This window comes from Uranotaenia lowii, chromosome 3, assembly GCF_029784155.1.
Source record: "Uranotaenia lowii strain MFRU-FL chromosome 3, ASM2978415v1, whole genome shotgun sequence".
NCBI lineage: Eukaryota > Metazoa > Arthropoda > Insecta > Diptera > Culicidae > Uranotaenia > Uranotaenia lowii.
The window spans coordinates 18515350-18535110 of record NC_073693.1 but is presented as its reverse complement, the minus strand read 5'-3'; the positions used below and the strand labels follow the sequence as shown (position 1 = coordinate 18535110).

General features: G+C 31.8%; 1 protein-coding gene across 2 annotated transcripts; it reads right to left on the bottom strand.

The window, feature by feature from the left end:
- Positions 1 to 1802: 1802 nt before the first annotated feature.
- On the bottom strand, positions 1803 to 18563 carry LOC129756509 (uncharacterized). 2 transcript variants are annotated; one of them, XM_055753415.1, is made up of 4 exons: positions 18291 to 18563; positions 17829 to 18040; positions 17631 to 17765; positions 1803 to 2758 (listed from the first exon to the last, which is right to left on the bottom strand). In XM_055753415.1, exons 2-4 carry the CDS (start codon positions 17932 to 17934, stop codon positions 2511 to 2513), a joined length of 489 nt encoding a protein of 162 aa, XP_055609390.1. In that variant the 5' UTR covers positions 17935 to 18040; positions 18291 to 18563; the 3' UTR covers positions 1803 to 2510. The 2 variants fall into 2 exon arrangements, with proteins under 2 accessions (XP_055609390.1, XP_055609391.1); XM_055753416.1 differs by lacking the exon at positions 18291 to 18563 and adding an exon at positions 18137 to 18225.
- Between the last annotated feature and the right edge of the window lie 1198 nt (positions 18564 to 19761).

The window sequence follows — 19761 nt, the reverse complement described above, 5'->3', positions numbered from 1 at the left end:
AAAATTGAAAAAGTCAAAAAAATGACAAAAATGACAAAAATGACAAAAATGACAAAAATGACAAAAATGACAAAAATGACAAAAATGACAAAAATGACAAAAATTGACAAAATGACAAAAATGACAAAAATGACAAAAATTTAAAAAAATTAAAAAAAATTAAAAAAAATTGAAAAAGTCACAAAAATGACAAAAATGACAAAAATGACAAAAATGACAAAAATGACAAAAATGACAAAAATGACAAAAATGACAAAAATGACAAAAATGACAAAAATGACAAAAATGACAAAAATGACAAAAATGACAAAAATGACAAAAATGACAAAAATGACAAAAATGACAAAAATGACAAAAATGACAAAAATGACAAAAATGACAAAAATGACAAAAATGACAAAAATGACAAAAATGACAAAAATGACAAAAATGACAAAAATGACAAAAATGACAAAAATGACAAAAATGACAAAAATGACAAAAATGACAAAAATGACAAAAATGACAAAAATGACAAAAATGACAAAAATGACAAAAATGACAAAAATGACAAAAATGACAAAAATGACAAAAATGACAAAAATGACAAAAATGACAAAAATGACAAAAATGACAAAAATGACAAAAATGACAAAAATGACAAAAATGACAAAAATGACAAAAATGACAAAAATGACAAAAATGACAAAAATGACAAAAATGACAAAAATGACAAAAATGACAAAAATGACAAAAATGACAAAAATGACAAAAATGACAAAAATGACAAAAATGACAAAAATGACAAAAATGACAAAAATGACAAAAATGACAAAAATGACAAAAATGACAAAAATGACAAAAATGACAAAAATGACAAAAATGACAAAAATGACAAAAATGACAAAAATGACAAAAATGACAAAAATGACAAAAATGACAAAAATGACAAAAATGACAAAAATGACAAAAATGACAAAAATGACAAAAATGACAAAAATGACAAAAATGACAAAAATGACAAAAATGACAAAAATGACAAAAATGACAAAAATGACAAAAATGACAAAAATGACAAAAATGACAAAAATGACAAAAATGACAAAAATGACAAAAATGACAAAAATGACAAAAATGACAAAAATGACAAAAATGACAAAAATGACAAAAATGACAAAAATGACAAAAATGGCAAAAATGACAAAAATGACAAAAATGACAAAAATGACAAAAATGACAAAAATGACAAAAATGACAAAAATGACAAAAATGACAAAAATGACAAAAATGACAAAAATGACAAAAATGACAAAAATGACAAAAATGACAAAAATGACAAAAATGACAAAAATGACAAAAATGACAAAAATGACAAAAATGACAAAAATGACAAAAATGACAAAAATGACAAAAATGACAAAAATGACAAAAATGACAAAAATGACAAAAATGACAAAAATGACAAAAATGACAAAAATGCCAAAAATGACAAAAATGACAAAAATGACAAAAATGACAAAAATGACAAAAATGACAAAAATGACAAAAATGACAAAAATGACAAAAATGACAAAAATGACAAAAATGACAAAAATGACAAAAATGACAAAAATGACAAAAATGACAAAAATGACAAAAATGACAAAAATGACAAAAATGACAAAAATGACAAAAATGACAAAAATGACAAAAGGACAACATTACTTTTAAAAAAGCAAAAAAAAATGAAAAATTTGAAACTGGAGAAATTAATCCTTTTTTGTCCAAGATTGATTAAAACATCATTGTTTTTATGTTAGAAAAATGGGTATATTTTTTCTTGACTTACGTTTTAACACTATTAATTTTATGCCGACATTGATTAGCATGCATTTCATACACGACCATAAGTCCACTTTTTTGGTATCAATGCAACGATTCCTTAAAATATGACATGAACATTGAATGAACGTTCTCGAACTGGTTCTGTGTTTATTTAATTTAACTCTCCTCAAAGCCTCACTTCACTCAGCCTGAGCAGCAGTAAAAAAAATTAAAAGCTACAACGTTCAATTATAATAATATTTTTTCCTAGCATCTTCACTTTGCCGTACGGTGTTCGGTATTTGATCTCAATTGATTTACACGTATCACAACAACACTCATTTGCGCGCGCTATTATCAGTACTCTAGCAAATACTTAAGCACTGACCGAGTTTGTCCTATCGATAAGTTAAAAACCTAATAATTACTGTTGCTTCCTCTCACTTTCATTCTGAATTGGAAGAAAAAGACGAAGAACAGTCTTAATCGAACCTATTATAAATATTTCGCGATAACGAACTATGTTAATATGGCGTTTAGAATAATAATTTATAAAATAATAAGCCACAAAACCTAACCAGGAACACGCAATCGACTCATCTCTCCCTTATTTTGCACGACAGTCAAAACCCGGAACCGGAACCGGAAGATTTGGTTTTCCGAAAGTGGTCAGGCATCAGGGTTTCTAGAAACTCGTCCCCATCGACTATCTACAGTTGGGTTTATCTTTATTGGCCACCGGTATAGTGAGGGTTGTAGGCAGCCTGGCGAGGATAGTTTTCCGTAACGACCTGATCGTAGCTCGGGGGATCCATCATGGCCTGGGCGGCTACCGGAGGAGCCATTGGAGCGGAAATGCCACCCGGTTGGGGCATCGGCATCGGCATTGGCATCCCTTGCTGGGCCGGGTACATCTGTTGCTGTTGCATTGGCTGCTGCTGCCGAGGATATTCGGCTCCCGGCATGGAGTTGTACAAAAAAAGAGAATATTTAAAAAAAAAATCCAGAAAAAGTCAGTTATTATGTTAAAAAAAAGTAAGGATTGTAGATTCCTCAAGTTGACAGGCCAAATCGCTCTTTAGGCTGTAGACATTTGAATGCCATTTAAAAAAAAGCATAACATACTTGTGAATTTCGTGTGAAAGAAAAATGAATGGACAAACCGGATGAAGACGAACATGAAGTATTCTGTGGCAAAATCTCTTAAAGCAAGTTTACTGGTGTTGGGAAAAAGTGGTAGAAATTTTGACACTTACGGCACATTTTGAAAGTTTTGTCATGTAAAAACATTTTCAAGATCTGTGGCCTTCTAGTTTTTTTACAACACGTGTTGTATTTTCGCATGCTGTGATGCAAAAATAGCAATATTTCTATCACATACGGCTGAAATAGAAACAGTGTTGTAAAAAAATACAACGCCCCAAGATCTTGAAAACATTTTTGCATGGTAAAATTTTCAAAATGTCAAAATTTCTACCACTTTTTCCCAACACCAGTGAACTTGCTCTAAGATTTTGATTTGGCCACAGAACAAATAGAACATAATATCGTCATCACTCAGGTTCAAAACCTTACCAGATTTGTTTACGAAAATGTTTTAGACATTGGTTCAAATTTTTATTGAAATTTAATTAAAAAAAACAGTCGAATAGGGTATAACGGGTAAAAAAAAACACCATTTTCACGATTTTTTTCTAGAGCTATCTTTCAAACAAATGTATTCAAATTTTATGCATTATACAAAGCATTGTTAAAAGAACATTTAGTAATTTTTTCGTAGAAAAATATTGAAAAATGAGCCGGTGACGAAGCAGTTTCGAGGATGCCTTTTAGAAAACAGTATTTGCGGTGGACACTGTATCTCAGCACAGAATCACCTGAAGTCAAAAAATCAGAGCAAAATATTTTTAATAGAAGTTTTTCTGGACCCCAACGTTTTTATTTAACTTAAAATTTTTTTATGAAATTTTTGTGGCTGTTTGAAGTAAAAACTACGATTTTTCACGAAAAAATTCGCCATTTTTTAATCTGAGAAATCTCCCCAAAGTAAAAAAAAAGAGAAAAACGTTGGGGTCTGGTATTTTATATGTAGAAAATATGTTCCAAATTTGAAAAGAATCGGATAAGTAGTTTTCAAATGACGATGTCCACGGACTTTAAAAACGTGCTTTCGAGAAAAACGCGTTTGAAGTTTCTGCTCTTGCTTTCTTGCAGTATTAGATAGGAGGAGATAAAGGCCTATCATTTCTACAGTTTTGCTTCAATTGACTTGAAAATTTGACACAACATTCTTGAAATGTTTTACAATAAGAAAATAAAAAAATAAAAAAATCGATTTTTTGAAAGTGTTAGACCCTACCCCCCCTTAAGTAAGATTAGTCTCCAAAACTAAAATTTTTGTAAAAATCGGATGGGAAACAAGAGAGATATATTGATTTCAGTTAGGAGTGTCAAATTGACACCCCAGGGACTGTAAAGGGTAAAATTCCTTTTTTTTTCTTTTTTTGAGATAGGGAAAAGCCCGCGGAAGTAGAATTTCCTTCAAATTCTTTCTCCCGTAGGCATAACTACTCATCATTTTTTTTTTCTTTTTTTCAAAAGATTTTTTTACAATTATTGGGTTCACAATAATTTGGGACAGATGAGGGTTAACTATTACATAATTGTGCAAAAAAAACAACTTTCTTATGTCTGAATGTAGGCAGTCTAAATCATCATCAAACCACGCCAGAGTTTTGATTTTTACCGTTCTCAGTTTGTGTTAATCTCAAAACTTGCGAGAATTCAGATAATCATTTGAAATTGATACTCACCGTGATGAGTATCAATTAAGCAGCACAATGAATTTCGTTGTGATGCTCAAAGCTTTCGATGTCAAACGAAATTCACTGAGCATCACATCTAGAAAAAAAATCAGAAATTCAGAATACCATTAGAGAAATCTTCAGCTATATTCCCCACTTTTCCCCTACTATTTTTTGACCACAGTTAAATTTGTAACGAATCTATGGAATATTTGAATGTATCATATAATGTGATTAGCTTTTCACACTAGCGACACGCCAAGTTGATCGACTCCAAACGCTTTGATATAAATAAAATAAGAGCGCTTTAATGATTGGAGTTAATTGAAACTTTTTAATAACGAAAGTGTTAAAGCTCGTGGTATCTATGTTTTAAAAAGTGTCTATGTACACAACACACTACCTTATAAATGTTGAAAGCAACACTTTAATTTAATAATATTATTTGCAAATACGGCGCTTTGGTACAAAACAATTTATAACATAATTTCATAGTCAAGACGACTTAAATAAAAAAATATAAAATTCAGTCGTTGACGTTTTGTTGTTTTTTTTTTTAAATTAAAAGCAACAACATAATACGGGATTAAAAGCAACATTTCTAATCGATTTTCTGGCTATTTGAAATCAGTAAAATATGCTTAGTTAGCTAAACATAGAATACATTAATATAAAAATCGATATTTGTTTTAACTCTCAAGGGCTTAAATTTTTACAAAAAAAGGTCAAAACTCAAAATTTTTAGGTTTTTTTTGTATTTTCTCGGCTGTTGACATACAAAAAAAACATATGTTGAACTGTAATATGATCACAGTCATCAAATTTCATGCGGTCCCTTCTTCAGAGCATGTTGTGTACGAGTGAAGGATATCTAAATTTGGAAATATTAATAAAGATCTTGTATTCTAACAAATATGCATCTATACATTCAGAATTAAAACCTACTTTTTTATATCAACTAAATGAAAAAATAGAAGCCGTGATGTCAGTGATAAGCTGTCCTTTGTTTCAACTTTTATTTAAATCTCTTTTCAAACGATCTTTTTTTAAACGTCCTTGGTCCTTGACATCCCTGCTCTGTTCCAAACTACTCATTGGTAGTGCAATTATCTGCCGAATTTTTGACAGTAATAGTCACTTAGAGACTGTAAAAGATCCGGAACAACCGTTGAGAAAACCAATTTTCGAAACCAATCTTAACATTCCCGATTTCACAAAAACCACTTCAAAATTATGTACTAGGCTGTGAATGATCAATTAACAGTCTAAACTAGCAATTTTAATAAAATTGAACAGTGTTTTTTCCAAGGGTTTCACGAATTTCTTTTAAAGGGCTTTTTTAAACGTACTCAAAAATCGTTAAAAAAAAATCCAGCTATGATAATTAAAGAACAATTCATTTCTGATACATGTGTCTAAAATAAGGTTGCCAGAATTTTTTCCATTCCCATCCGGGCCTAGCAATGCCGGGCATTTTTTCGAAAAAACCTGGCAAAATCCGGGCATAAATTTAAATTTTTCAAATCCAAAAACCGGGCAAAAACCGGGCAAAATTCAGGTGTTATTATATTTAAAAGCAAAGAAAAAATGCAAAAAAATGAAATTAATATTTTATTAATGTAATTGCAGACTTCCAAAAACTTTTTGGAACACTTAAATATTTAAAGGTTGATAAAAGTAAATCAGCGAAATTATTTGAAACAACCGTTAAAAATTTTCATACCGTTAATCGATTTTGCTGAAACTTACTCAAAAACTTTGATTTTTTTTGGTTTCTTTGTGAAAATTGTGAAAAAAATCCGGGCAATATCCGGACTTTTTTCACGTTATCCGGGCAACCGGGCCGGACCGGACTTTCTCGAAATTTTGCATCAAATATCCGGGCAAACCCGGATAAAACCGGGCAATCTGGCAAGCTTAGTCTAAAAGCTCATAAGATAATAATCAAAAAATTAGAAGTAGGGCCGCTTAACAAAAGAAGCGATTTTACAATTACTTCAAATGGTAGTAAAATAATATTTGACCAATCTTAATATTCAATGGCACATTATTATTTCTGTCATATTCTTTTTTCTATTTAGAATTCTATAAATCTTCTGGAAACGCTCTTAATAGAATAAGTGAATTTATCGGACATTAGATAGGCTGGTATGAATCATATCCTACTTTTTGGTGCAACGATCATGTTTTCTACTTCAGAAATTTCCCACAGGGAATTTCAAACATCACGTGAGTCGAGATAATATTTGAAAAAGATCTGTGAGCCGGTGCAAATAAAACTGGCTTTCCTTATCTTGAAAAAGAAAATCGTTAAAATGCATAAAAAATCACTAAAATGCCTTTTTTAAATTGAAATATAAAAGATTAACCGTTGGGATAGAAGCTACAAACCGCCGCACAGTGGGGCAGGCCCTATGAAAGCTTGGCCAAAACCCCCTTTTGTAAATTTTAAAAATTCATCATAAATTTATGCTTTTCAGTAGCTGGACATTACACCGATCACAAATCAGTGAAACAAAACTTAAAATTCGTTGTTTCATACTATTATCTACGTAGATGAAGTTGGGGTTTGGTGCTGTTGCATTTTATCGCAAAAACAAAAAAATATGTTCAATACTCCACTAAAATTTTATTTCTTGAAGAAATAAAAAAAAATTAACATGGATGTGTTCAGAATAATATGAAATTTATTTATTCGAGTTTGAAGAATTGAAAAAAAATCGTAATTTTTTTAACGAGCATAAACGTGTAACGTTGAAAAATTACGAATTTTTATCATATTGGGACATCTGGAAAACATGTTACCCCACGTTACCCCACTCTCATTTCAACTCGAGCATTTAAATGGAAGTCTCAGCTATCCAACAAAACAAAAACTAGTTGCCACTTTTTGCCTATTCAAAAATTATTCACAATTTTCGTACTTGTGGAATTGCTTTTGATAATGGTTTTTGCTATAAAAACTTGAACTGAATCAAATTTGAAAATTTTAAATTTAATTTTTTTTTAATTTATTTTCCTCTTAGTTTGATAATACTATTTTGTTTTTTAAAAGTTATATTTATTTACAGACAAGCAGATAAGATTCTTTGGAATATGAACTTTCTATAACCTTCTCAAATCCTTTTCGGTCAGATTTTGAGTACCTATCTGTTAACTAACTTAATTTTTATTCAACATTTTTTGTAGAGATCTTAAAGTTTTACTCAAAAATAAAATAGAAATTATTTACACACTGAATGTTTGGATATTTAAAAAAAAACAATGCAACCATGTTTATTGCTGTCATATTGAGTAACAGCCTACTTGATCCATTAGCTACTTATATAAGGTACCAATATGAGTTTATGGCTTCATTGTCTGAACTTATTTGTTCTGTTACCACTGATCACACTGATATGACACTTAGAACAAAATTTCATTAATATTGTTCATATTTAATTTGTATGGAAGCATTCGTTTCATAGATGGAATGAGTTTTAGGCCATCATAATAAACGATTTGTCGTACCCTCAGAGGTCAAATTCGGTTCAATTTGGTTCAATTTGCTTGATTTGTTCCTTGTCAGGTTCCTACCAGCTCAAAACATCGATATCAGTAATTTTTTGTTTGGACTCAATTTAATTTTACAACGTTTTCTTTCAAAAACAAATATGCTCGAAAAATAGACAATGTTACTGCATACATTTAGGGGCAGAAATTATAAACATTTCTTAATATTTTTTGGCCCCAAAAACAAATAAAATTCTACCTTCATGCAATTCCCTAAATCCTCGTACTGTTCCCATGTTCTTTTTTTCTTCAAACTTAATCATTTGATAGGGTTTTTAGCCATTTTTTCTATATGGGCTTTTTCACGGAAAATGATTGTTTTTTTTTTTTCAATATCCAAAAATTATCATCAAATGACCATGAAAACAACGCTTAAACTTAACCTAAACCAAGAAAAAAGTTGAATTTTCACATTAAACAACCCATTTGCTCCTAAATGCTTAAATTTGATCAGAAGAGATGTTTGTTTGTGAGCCTTCCAAAAACCAAATATTTTAAGATTTTGAAATTATATTTTAAGTAATATAAAAAATCTTATAATAGAAACCAAATTTAGCTTATTTGTAACTCAATTTACAGGCTTTCAAACGTAGTAAACAATTTTCAGATATTTTAACTTTATACTTAGTTAATGATGATTATCTGCAAAAATTTCATGTTGATCAAAGTTACCCCGCTGATCAAAGTTCCCCCAGTTTACGGTACCATTTTTATGAAATCTCCTTCTTCCAGAGAACAAATTGGTCTCAAATAAGCGCTAAAATAACATGCATTTCTTTCTTGGCAAATTTGGGTCCATTTGCATTATTTATTCAAGAGTTTTGTAGATTTTCTGGTAACATTTGTATGGAGACCCGCCATTCTTGTGATGGGAGGGATCTTAAAGCATCATTTAACTTATTAACGGTCCTAAAAACCCTTACATGATCATTTTCACGCCGATCGACTGAGTAGCCTTCAAGTTGATAAGGAAAATAAGCTAAACAAAGTTATCTAAATCAAATTTCACAACATTTAGATGAAAAAAAATTACATTAACTTAAAGATTTTGATCAGATGAACAACTTTTCAGAAGACTTCAAACCAGTAGGATTTCATTTAAAAAAGATATGAGGTTTTGACCATCGATTGGTCAGGTCTGCCCCACTGTGCGCCGCTTTCATTTGAAAGGGAAAATTTTGATATTTCTTTATTACTTTTTATTTGGTTCATAAATGCTTTTCATATGTGGTCGATTTCAGCCGGTTGCATAAGCTGGGATGCCATGCGTTTTAATTGGAATGGTTTTTCGTTGGTAACAATCTTTTTTTAATTTTTATATTTTAAGATTTAATTTGTTTGGAAGATTGAGAAACTGTTTTCTTCATTTATATTAAAACTCTACATAGCTACCTATAAATTTCAACTTCGTTTTTAAGGTTGCCGCTACAAGTAAAAGCAAAGCATAGCTCGAATGCTATAAATAAAATCATAAAACTTTTTTCTGCAAAATTGACAAAAAATTTTTCGGTAATTCAAAGCTACTAAATTTGTAAAATTAGGCCCAGTGGATCCTTATAATTTTAATTCTGAATTTTAGTGTGTCCCAGCTTAGTTGTCTTTGCGGTACTCTTTGTGTTAATATTTATAATAATCAAATATTTAGCTATTCAGATTTTGCTATATTTTTTATAGCATCTTGTAATGTCCAGAAGATTTGAGATGTTTTTTTTCTGGCAAGCACATGAGGCCATTGGGGGTTTTTTGAAGAATTTTGAGCTTGGGCATTTCAATGTTTGCGGTTCTTTTCCATGATTACAAAACTTTGCATCAACGTTTTTAAGAGATTTAAAAGTACATTACTGTAGGAAATACAATTTCATAACTTGCATGTCTTAAATCCTCTGAATACGAGCGAGACTCATCAACATTTTTGGTCATTAAAACTTTTTGCTCATTCTGTAAAACTTTCATAAAACTAAGACATAAATATTATAATCAGATTCTTACAAGTCATGATAATACATTCTTCAGAAAGATGTTTTAAAATCAAAACTTTCATTCACAATCAACGTTAACGTTTCACACTGAGATTCAAAAAGGAAGAACCTCACTCGATAAAATATTAACTGAACGAGATTTCGCAACTTTGCTTAAGACATACATAAAATAAAAAGAAATTCTTATCATCAACCTGATTGTACTGAGCTTTTAATAGTATGTTCTCTATAAAAATGTTTAAAAAAAAGTATAACTGGCCTTTAACATTCATCAAGTATAACTGACAGTTTTTAAAAAGTCGTAGAAAGTTCAGCTTTTTCTGAACTATAAAACTTGTTTCATTGTTCAAGAGCTTGCACAAATATTATTCCATGGCATCTCTGCCTTCCAAAAAGTAGTTTTTCTGCTCGTGATTCTCAGTCTGAGAAAGCGTTGACATTCAAGACAAGAACCGTTTGTGATACTCACGATGAGATTACCTAGCATCACACTGAGATTCAAAAAGGGAAAATCTCACTCAAAAAAATCTCAATCTCATGAGATTTCGCAACCTTACTCAAAACGTACTTTTACCCCACCTTACTCCATTAGCACAGCTTTAAATAATAAATTTCCCAAATTATGAGTTCGAGTATGATACCTGTTAAAACAAAAATGGATATATTGAAAACATTTAAAAAAAATCGGTTTACCTAATTTGCCTCTAGCAAAAATATTTTTTCCAGAAAAAATATTTTTAAAACTTTCCAAGTAATCGTCCCTAATTTACCCCTATTAGGAAGATATCACGATGTAGTAAATTCTCGAAAAAACGTTAACTGTAAATTTCTGCCCTATATCCGTGCATGAAAAGGAATTGTTTTGATAATTTCCTTCCGTTTGGAAATTATCATTATCTCTGATAGTGATAAAATGTTTTGCCACTTAAAATTACGTAAACTGCTGTTATTTGTTAAAAGAATTAGTGCTGAAGTACCGAATAAGTCCGCAGGCTTCAAACATCGATATACCTTCGTTTTGCCTTTCTTACAGAAAGGTTTGGTTATCGGTCGATTGGGGAGATCATTAATTATGGGTCTTAGGCATACCTTTATAGGTACCTATCGACTCAGCTCGACGAGTTCTGTTGATGTCTGTGGATTTGTATGTGCCATTTTGAAAATGTCAAGAACGTTTTTGCGAAACTGGGCTGCACAATTAAAATGATTTTAGTCTCAAAAGAATGCATTTTTTTTCTACACAACCCTTTCAAAAACGGGAAAAAAACAAAATAGTTGAAACAAGTTTTTTACGAAATGCATATTATACAAATTATGGCATAAAAAAAAGTTGCTAGTGGCGCCTCGAAGCAGCAGCACCAGCAATTATTCGATTATATTGATGATAACAAAAAAAAAAATTCGGTCATGAGAATCGATTCCAAAACCTTCATCTCATAAGTCACCAACGCTATCCAATAGGCTATTGGTACGCTTAAGATTGAGACGCTAAAACTGAAATGGGTTACAGGTATTACTAAGACGCTCCGTTTTCTGGGCAGATTCTCAGTCTGCTGGTGCAAATACGGCAACAGCGGAAAATATAATTAACACGTTTAGCTTTTCAATGCAGCAAATGGCGGCTTACCGTTTCCTTCCCTTCAGAGACCTATGTTCGGGCATTAACAAAAAGCAGAGCCGTACAGAAAACTGCGTTGGGGGGAATTCATTCGAAGATTTTAGACCTTGTTTTTTTTAACCATACTTGATCATTCAGCATACTCATACATAATTGAGATTCAGAATTTAGATTTCAGAATTCTGAATGTAGATGTAAAATTTAGATTCATCAGAACATCTGTAAATTTTCTCCTCACTATCTATTCATCATTATCAAGTTTCAATTCTGACATTTTTTCTCCAAGAACATAAATTTTCACCGGTATGCCGAAACACAAATTTACAAAAATCAATGAACGGCGGTTAACTTTTCTTAAAATATCTTAAGAATTCAGATTAAGAACTCATATCCAAAATTCAGATTCAGATTGAAAATTCAGATTCTGAATAGGGTAGGGGAAGTTTTGTGGGAATATTTTGTATTACGCATGGTTGAGCTCTAAAAAAGGTATCATCCAAGCCACGCGTAACCGCTAGCCATCAACACTGTAGTTGGTTTGATCTATCGAGTTGAAAAAATTTCAAAATAAATCAGCAAGAATCAAACTTGTGACCAGCTGCGCGAGAGTTTGGAACGCTACCACAACTCCACGTCAGCTTACGATTTCAAAGAGAATTAAACATTTTAAATACCAGTCCTTCCTTCTATAAAACAAACTCCTAAAATGCCAGTTCGCTTTCCCTCAAAAAAACTTACTAGACATGGTTTGGTACCTTTTTGCCTTTCTAACAGAAAGGTTTGGTTATCGGTCGATTGGGGAGATCATTAATTATGGGTCTTAGACATACCTTTATAGGTACCTATCGACTCAGCTCGACGAGTTCTGTTGATGTCCGTGGATTTGTATGTGCCATTTTAAAAATGTCAAGAACGTTTTTGCGAAACTGGGCTGCACAATTAAAATGATTTTAGTCTCAAAAGAATGCATTTTTTTTTCTACACAACCCTTTCAAAAACGGGAAAAAAACAAAATAGTTGAAACCGTTTTCTTTACCAAATACATATCATACTTATTATGGCATAAAAAAAAGTTGCTAGTGGCGCCTCGAAGCAGCAGCACCAGCAATCATTTATAAATTAGAGATAATCAAAATAAAAAATTAAAATTTATTTAATCGGGAATAGAACCAAAATTCTTCAGATCCCAAGTCGCAAACGCTATCCAATAAACCATCGGCACGCTTGACTAAGAGTGGCTCAAACTCAAATAGGTAAAAGGCATTACTAAGACGCACCGTGGTCTGGGCAGTTTCTCAGTCTGCTGGGGCGAATACGGCAACAGTGTTTATATCTTACACTTCTTGCTTTTCAATGCAGCAAATAACGGATGGGCGTTTCCTTCAGAGTCCGCCATGCCTATAGACACTATAATTTCATATATGAAATTATAGTGTCTATAGCCATGCCGGGTGTCAACAAAATGCAGAGCCGTACAGAAAACTGCGTTGGGGGGGATTTATATGAAGATTTTATGACCCTCGTTTTTTTACCCGTGTTGAAGAATGAATTTAGGTTTTTTTTTCATTTCTACATACTCATACATAATTTAGATTCAATTTCAGATGCAGAATTCAGATTCAGTTTTCAAAATCGGGATACATGTTTAGGAATTAAAATTCAGGATTCAGAATTCAGAATTCAAAATTCAGATTCAGAACTCATATTCAGATTCAGAACTCATATTCAGATTCAGAATTCAGATTCAGAATTCAGATGCAGAATTCAGATTCAGAATTCAGATTCAGAATTCAGATTCAGAATTCAGATTCAGAATTCAGATTCAGAATTCAGATTCAGAATTCAGATTCAGAATTCAGATTCAGAATTCAGATTCAGAATTCAGATTCAGAATTCAGATTCAGAATTCAGATTCAGAATTCAGATTCAGAATTCAGATTCAGAATTCAGATTCAGAATTCAGATTCAGAATTCAGATTCAGAATTCAGATTCAGAATTCAGATTCAGAATTCAGATTCAGAATTCAGATTCAGAATTCAGATTCAGAATTCAGATTCAGAATTCAGATTCAGAATTCAGATTCAGAATTCAGATTCAGAATTCAGATTCAGAATTCAGATTCAGAATTCAGATTCAGAATTCAGATTCAGAATTCAGATTCAGAATTCAGATTCAGAATTCAGATTCAGAATTCAGATTCAGAATTCAGATTCAGAATTCAGATTCAGAATTCAGATTCAGAATTCAGATTCAGAATTCAGATTCAGAATTCAGATTCAGAATTCAGATTCAGAATTCAGATTCAGAATTCAGATTCAGAATTCAGATTCAGAATTCAGATTCAGAATTCAGATTCAGAATTCAGATTCAGAATTCAGATTCAGAATTCAGATTCAGAATTCAGATTCAGAATTCAGATTCAGAATTCAGATTCAGAATTCAGATTCAGAATTCAGATTCAGAATTCAGATTCAGAATTCAGATTCAGAATTCAGATTCAGAATTCAGATTCAGAATTCAGATTCAGAATTCAGATTCAGAATTCAGATTCAGAATTCAGATTCAGAATTCAGATTCAGAATTCAGATTCAGAATTCAGATTCAGAATTCAGATTCAGAATTCAGATTCAGAATTCAGATTCAGAATTCAGATTCAGAATTCAGATTCAGAATTCAGATTCAGAATTCAGATTCAGAATTCAGATTCAGAATTCAGATTCAGAATTCAGATTCAGAATTCAGATTCAGAATTCAGATTCAGAATTCAGATTCAGAATTCAGATTCAGAATTCAGATTCAGAATTCAGATTCAGAATTCAGATTCAGAATTCAGATTCAGAATTCAGATTCAGAATTCAGATTCAGAATTCAGATTCAGAATTCAGATTCAGAATTCAGATTCAGAATTCAGATTCAGAATTCAGATTCAGAATTCAGATTCAGAATTCAGATTCAGAATTCAGATTCAGAATTCAGATTCAGAATTCAGATTCAGAATTCAGATTCAGAATTCAGATTCAGAATTCAGATTCAGAATTCAGATTCAGAATTCAGATTCAGAATTCAGATTCAGAATTCAGATTCAGAATTCAGATTCAGAATTCAGATTCAGAATTCAGATTCAGAATTCAGATTCAGAATTCAGATTCAGAATTCAGATTCAGAATTCAGATTCAGAATTCAGATTCAGAATTCAGATTCAGAATTCAGATTCAGAATTCAGATTCAGAATTCAGATTCAGAATTCAGATTCAGAATTCAGATTCAGAATTCAGATTCAGAATTCAGATTCAGAATTCAGATTCAGAATTCAGATTCAGAATTCAGATTCAGAATTCAGATTCAGAATTCAGATTCAGAATTCAGATTCAGAATTCAGATTCAGAATTCAGATTCAGAATTCAGATTCAGAATTCAGATTCAGAATTCAGATTCAGAATTCAGATTCAGAATTCAGATTCAGAATTCAGATTCAGAATTCAGATTCAGAATTCAGATTCAGAATTCAGATTCAGAATTCAGATTCAGAATTCAGATTCAGAATTCAGATTCAGAATTCAGATTCAGAATTCAGATTCAGAATTCAGATTCAGAATTCAGATTCAGAATTCAGATTCAGAATTCAGATTCAGAATTCAGATTCAGAATTCAGATTCAGAATTCAGATTCAGAATTCAGATTCAGAATTCAGATTCAGAATTCAGATTCAGAATTCAGATTCAGAATTCAGATTCAGAATTCAGATTCAGAATTCAGATTCAGAATTCAGATTCAGAATTCAGATTCAGAATTCAGATTCAGAATTCAGATTCAGAATTCAGATTCAGAATTCAGATTCAGAATTCAGATTCAGAATTCAGATTCAGAATTCAGATTCAGAATTCAGATTCAGAATTCAGATTCAGAATTCAGATTCAGAATTCAGATTCAGAATTCAGATTCAGAATTCAGATTCAGAATTCAGATTCAGAATTCAGATTCAGAATTCAGATTCAGAATTCAGATTCAGAATTCAGATTCAGAATTCAGATTCAGAATTCAGATTCAGAATTCAGATTCAGAATTCAGATTCAGAATTCAGATTCAGAATTCAGATTCAGAATTCAGATTCAGAATTCAGATTCAGAATTCAGATTCAGAATTCAGATTCAGAATTCAGATTCAGAATTCAGATTCAGAATTCAGATTCAGAATTCAGATTCAGAATTCAGATTCAGAATTCAGATTCAGAATTCAGATTCAGAATTCAGATTCAGAATTCAGATTCAGAATTCAGATTCAGAATTCAGATTCAGAATTCAGATTCAGAATTCAGATTCAGAATTCAGATTCAGAATTCAGATTCAGAATTCAGATTCAGAATTCAGATTCAGAATTCAGATTCAGAATTCAGATTCAGAATTCAGATTCAGAATTCAGATTCAGAATTCAGATTCAGAATTTTAGATTCAGAATTCAGATTCAGAATTCAGATTCAGAATTCAGATTCAGAATTCAGATTCAGAATTCAGATTCAGAATTCAGATTCAGAATTCAGATTCAGAATTCAGATTCAGAATTCAGATTCAGAATTCAGATTCAGAATTCAGATTCAGAATTCAGATTCAGAATTCAGATTCAGAATTCAGATTCAGAATTCAGATTCAGAATTCAGATTGAGAATTCAGATTTAGAATTCTGATTAAGAATTCGGATTAAAGATCAACCTGGAATTTGAAATTGGAAATTATATTCAAATATTAGACTAAGTGTTGTAACTCAAAATTCAAACTTTAGAATCAGAATAAGATTTCAGATTTAGTTTCCAGAATGAGATTAATCATTTAAAAGTCATATTACTTTCCCCTCCTTTTGTGAGAATTTTTTTGTTTTATGCATGGTTGAGCTCTAAAAAAGGTATCATGCTAGGCCACGTGTTACGGCTATCCATCAATATTGTAGTTGGTTTTACATATTCAGTAAAAAAAGCATAAAAAAACAGTAATATTCGAACCGTGACCAGCATCGTGAAAGTTCTGGTTGCTACCACGGCACCATTTCAGCGTGATATAAGTTTCGGAAATTCAACTGTTTAAATACCATTCTTTCCATACATAAAATGAACTCCTTACATACCAGTTCGCTTTTCCCCAAAAAACGTACTATGCATCATTTTTTTATATTGAGATCGGAATTTTTCGTGTTTGAATATCCGAAATCATACTTATATGATGCAGAGGGAAGGAATCTATTATGTGTATTCTATATTATTTTAAATATTTCCAAATATAACTTACACTCTGTTAGAAAGGCTCCAATCCACTGTTAAGTGTATTAAATCGGGTTTTTTTGTTTATCTTTGTGCTTATCCATTCGTTTACTTTTCCAAGGTTTCAGATATTTTCGATCAAATCATTATGGTGTTATCTTCTGATGCAGTGTGTGGAAAAAACGTGATGGTTTGAATGTTTTGATAAAAAAAAAAAATTATCATAACCGGCGATATTTTAAAAATCTGTAACCATCACTAACTAACTATCAGCTGACTCACTCGACGACAGAAGCCAACGGGAGATTCAATCGATCGTTTGCTCTAAGTTAAGTTTAAATCCCTCTCGTTTATAATGGCCTTATCAACAATTCGCTACTACAGTTATTGTTCTTTTTTTTTCTTGTTTAATCAGGGGGCGAATACGATTCAGCTTATCTGTTTCACGTTTCCGATTTGAATTAATCGAGAAATAAACTTGTTCTGAAAACCGAACTCTTAAACTCAATTCACTTTAACTTCCTTAACCATTTCAGGAAAAACAATCACAAAAAATGGGATTCCCCCAAATAAAAGTAAACAGGATCAATGATTCACACATCTTCTTAGCTACTGGTAGAATTTTTCAAAAGGGGTTGTACTCACATTGGCTGCGGCATCGGATAGACTCCGGTTCCGGTGGCATGTTGCTGCATCATCGGTGGTCCGGCCGCTTGGTTCGGAATCTGCGTTACCGGATACGGAGCGACGTGATGCTGCGTCGAGGTGATGACAACCGGTGCTGAAAATGTGACATGATTTTTTTTAAATATCATTTACCGATATTCAGGAAAGGTATACTCACTGGCAATGACGGCACCTGCGTCGCGCCTCCTCTTGCAGCACATGCCGCACAACGAGAAGAACACAAACAGGATGAAGCAAATGGCAATCGGAACGAAGATGTCCATCTTTTCTGGTTTGTTGGTTGGTTGCTGATGGTCTTTTATTAGAACACTGCTGAGTCTACGATCTACGATTTACGCTCTCTCAAACACGAAGAATGGTTGAGGGTGGCTGAAAGATGATATAAAATAACGTTAGCTAGCAAGGTCGTCACGAACCAGTGAACCAAAAAGAACCACAAGAAACGAAAAATGTTGATAATTTTACTCGAAAAACGCATACGCCTGACGACGACGTCACACAACTTTTATCGCTTACTTTTGATAGCGGAAAAAAAAGCTTCAACTCGAACACGAGTGGCGTTAATTCTATAGTGCTATCTACCACTTATCCACCATCAGATAATCAGCGAAATACTCACTTGAGTGCAATCCGAATGGATTGAATGGGGAAGAACTTCGGACTAGCTAGAGCCCAATCAGGAAACCCACTGTCTAACTAAAAGCGCGGCTTGCGGAAAATGCAATCGGATGACTAATCCTAAAGGCTTCGATTGTTCATCATATCAATGATGAAATCGAATCACTGACTGGTCTGGTCAGCCTAAGTGTTTTGTCTATCGATGCTGGACAGCTACTAACTCACACTGAGAAGCACCAAACTCAGAAGAACCGAAGAATGAACCGGAGTATGTTTTGATTAACAAGCTCCGATTTCAGCTGTCGATCCAAGGGAATGCCAGAAAGACCGACTGACTGAACGAACGTGCTACCTATACGCAAAAACGCCTTCGCTAGCAGTTTCTCTTTATGCCTCTACGCGTTGAGGCGTATGGCGAGGTACGGTTAAAGCTTGGCAGTTGGTGTTGGTGCGATGAAACTGACGTCATGCCTATACGCATCAACTGCAGCGATGCCAGGCGTATGGCTGGTGTCACACTGGGAAAAAAAGAATAATACGGTGAAATTTTTACACTAAACTATAATAAAAGAAATTTATAGGAAGATTGAAGATAAATACCCAAACGACTTTTTTTTACTTTTAAGAAGGCCCACGGAACATACTAGAAAACTCTGAAATTAAAAAAAAAACAAATAATATTTGTCAAAATTGTTAAAGTTGTCAAAATTGTCAAAATTGTCAAAACTGACAGAATTGTCAAAATTGTCAAAATTGTCAAAATTGTCAAAATTGTCAAAATTGTCAAAATTGTCAAAATTGTCAAAATTGTCAAAATTGTCAAAATTGTCAAAATTGTCAAAATTGTCAAAATTGTCAAAATTGTCAAAATTGTCAAAATTGTCAAAATTGTCAAAATTGTCAAAATTGTCAAAATTGTCAAAATTGTCAAAATTGTCAAAATTGTCAAAATTGTCAAAATTGTCAAAATTGTCAAAATTGTCAAAATTGTCAAAATTGTCAAAATTGTCAAAATTGTCAAAATTGTCAAAATTGTCAAAATTGTCAAAATTGTCAAAATTGTCAAAATTGTCAAAATTGTCAAAATTGTCAAAATTGTCAAAATTGTCAAAATTGTCAAAATTGTCAAAATTGTCAAAATTGTCAAAATTGTCAAAATTGTCAAAATTGTCAAAATTGTCAAAATTGTCAAAATTGTCAGAATTGTCAAAATTGTCAAAATTGTCAAAATTGTCAAAATTGTCAAAATTGTCAAAATTGTCAAAATTGTCAAAATTGTCAAAATTGTCAAAATTGTCAAAATTGTCAAAATTGTCAAAATTGTCAAAATTGTCAAAATTGTCAAAATTGTCAAAATTGTCAAAATTGTCAAAATTGTCAAAATTGTCAAAATTGTCAAAATTGTCAAAATTGTCAAAATTGTCAAAATTGTCAAAATTGTCAAAATTGTCAAAATTGTCAAAATTGTCAAA

Bases quoted from the DNA above. Each gene is read 5' to 3' on its own strand.
- LOC129756509 (XM_055753415.1), bottom strand. From the start codon at position 17,934: ATGGACATCTTCGTTCCGATTGCCATTTGCTTCATCCTGTTTGTGTTC. The intron at 17,766-17,828 runs GTGAGTATACCT...TCACATTTTCAG, and splicing joins CGCAGGTGCCGTCATTGCCA to CACCGGTTGTCATCACCTCG. The intron at 2,759-17,630 runs TGTGAGTACAAC...ATTCTCTTTTTT, and splicing joins CTATCCGATGCCGCAGCCAA to TGTACAACTCCATGCCGGGA.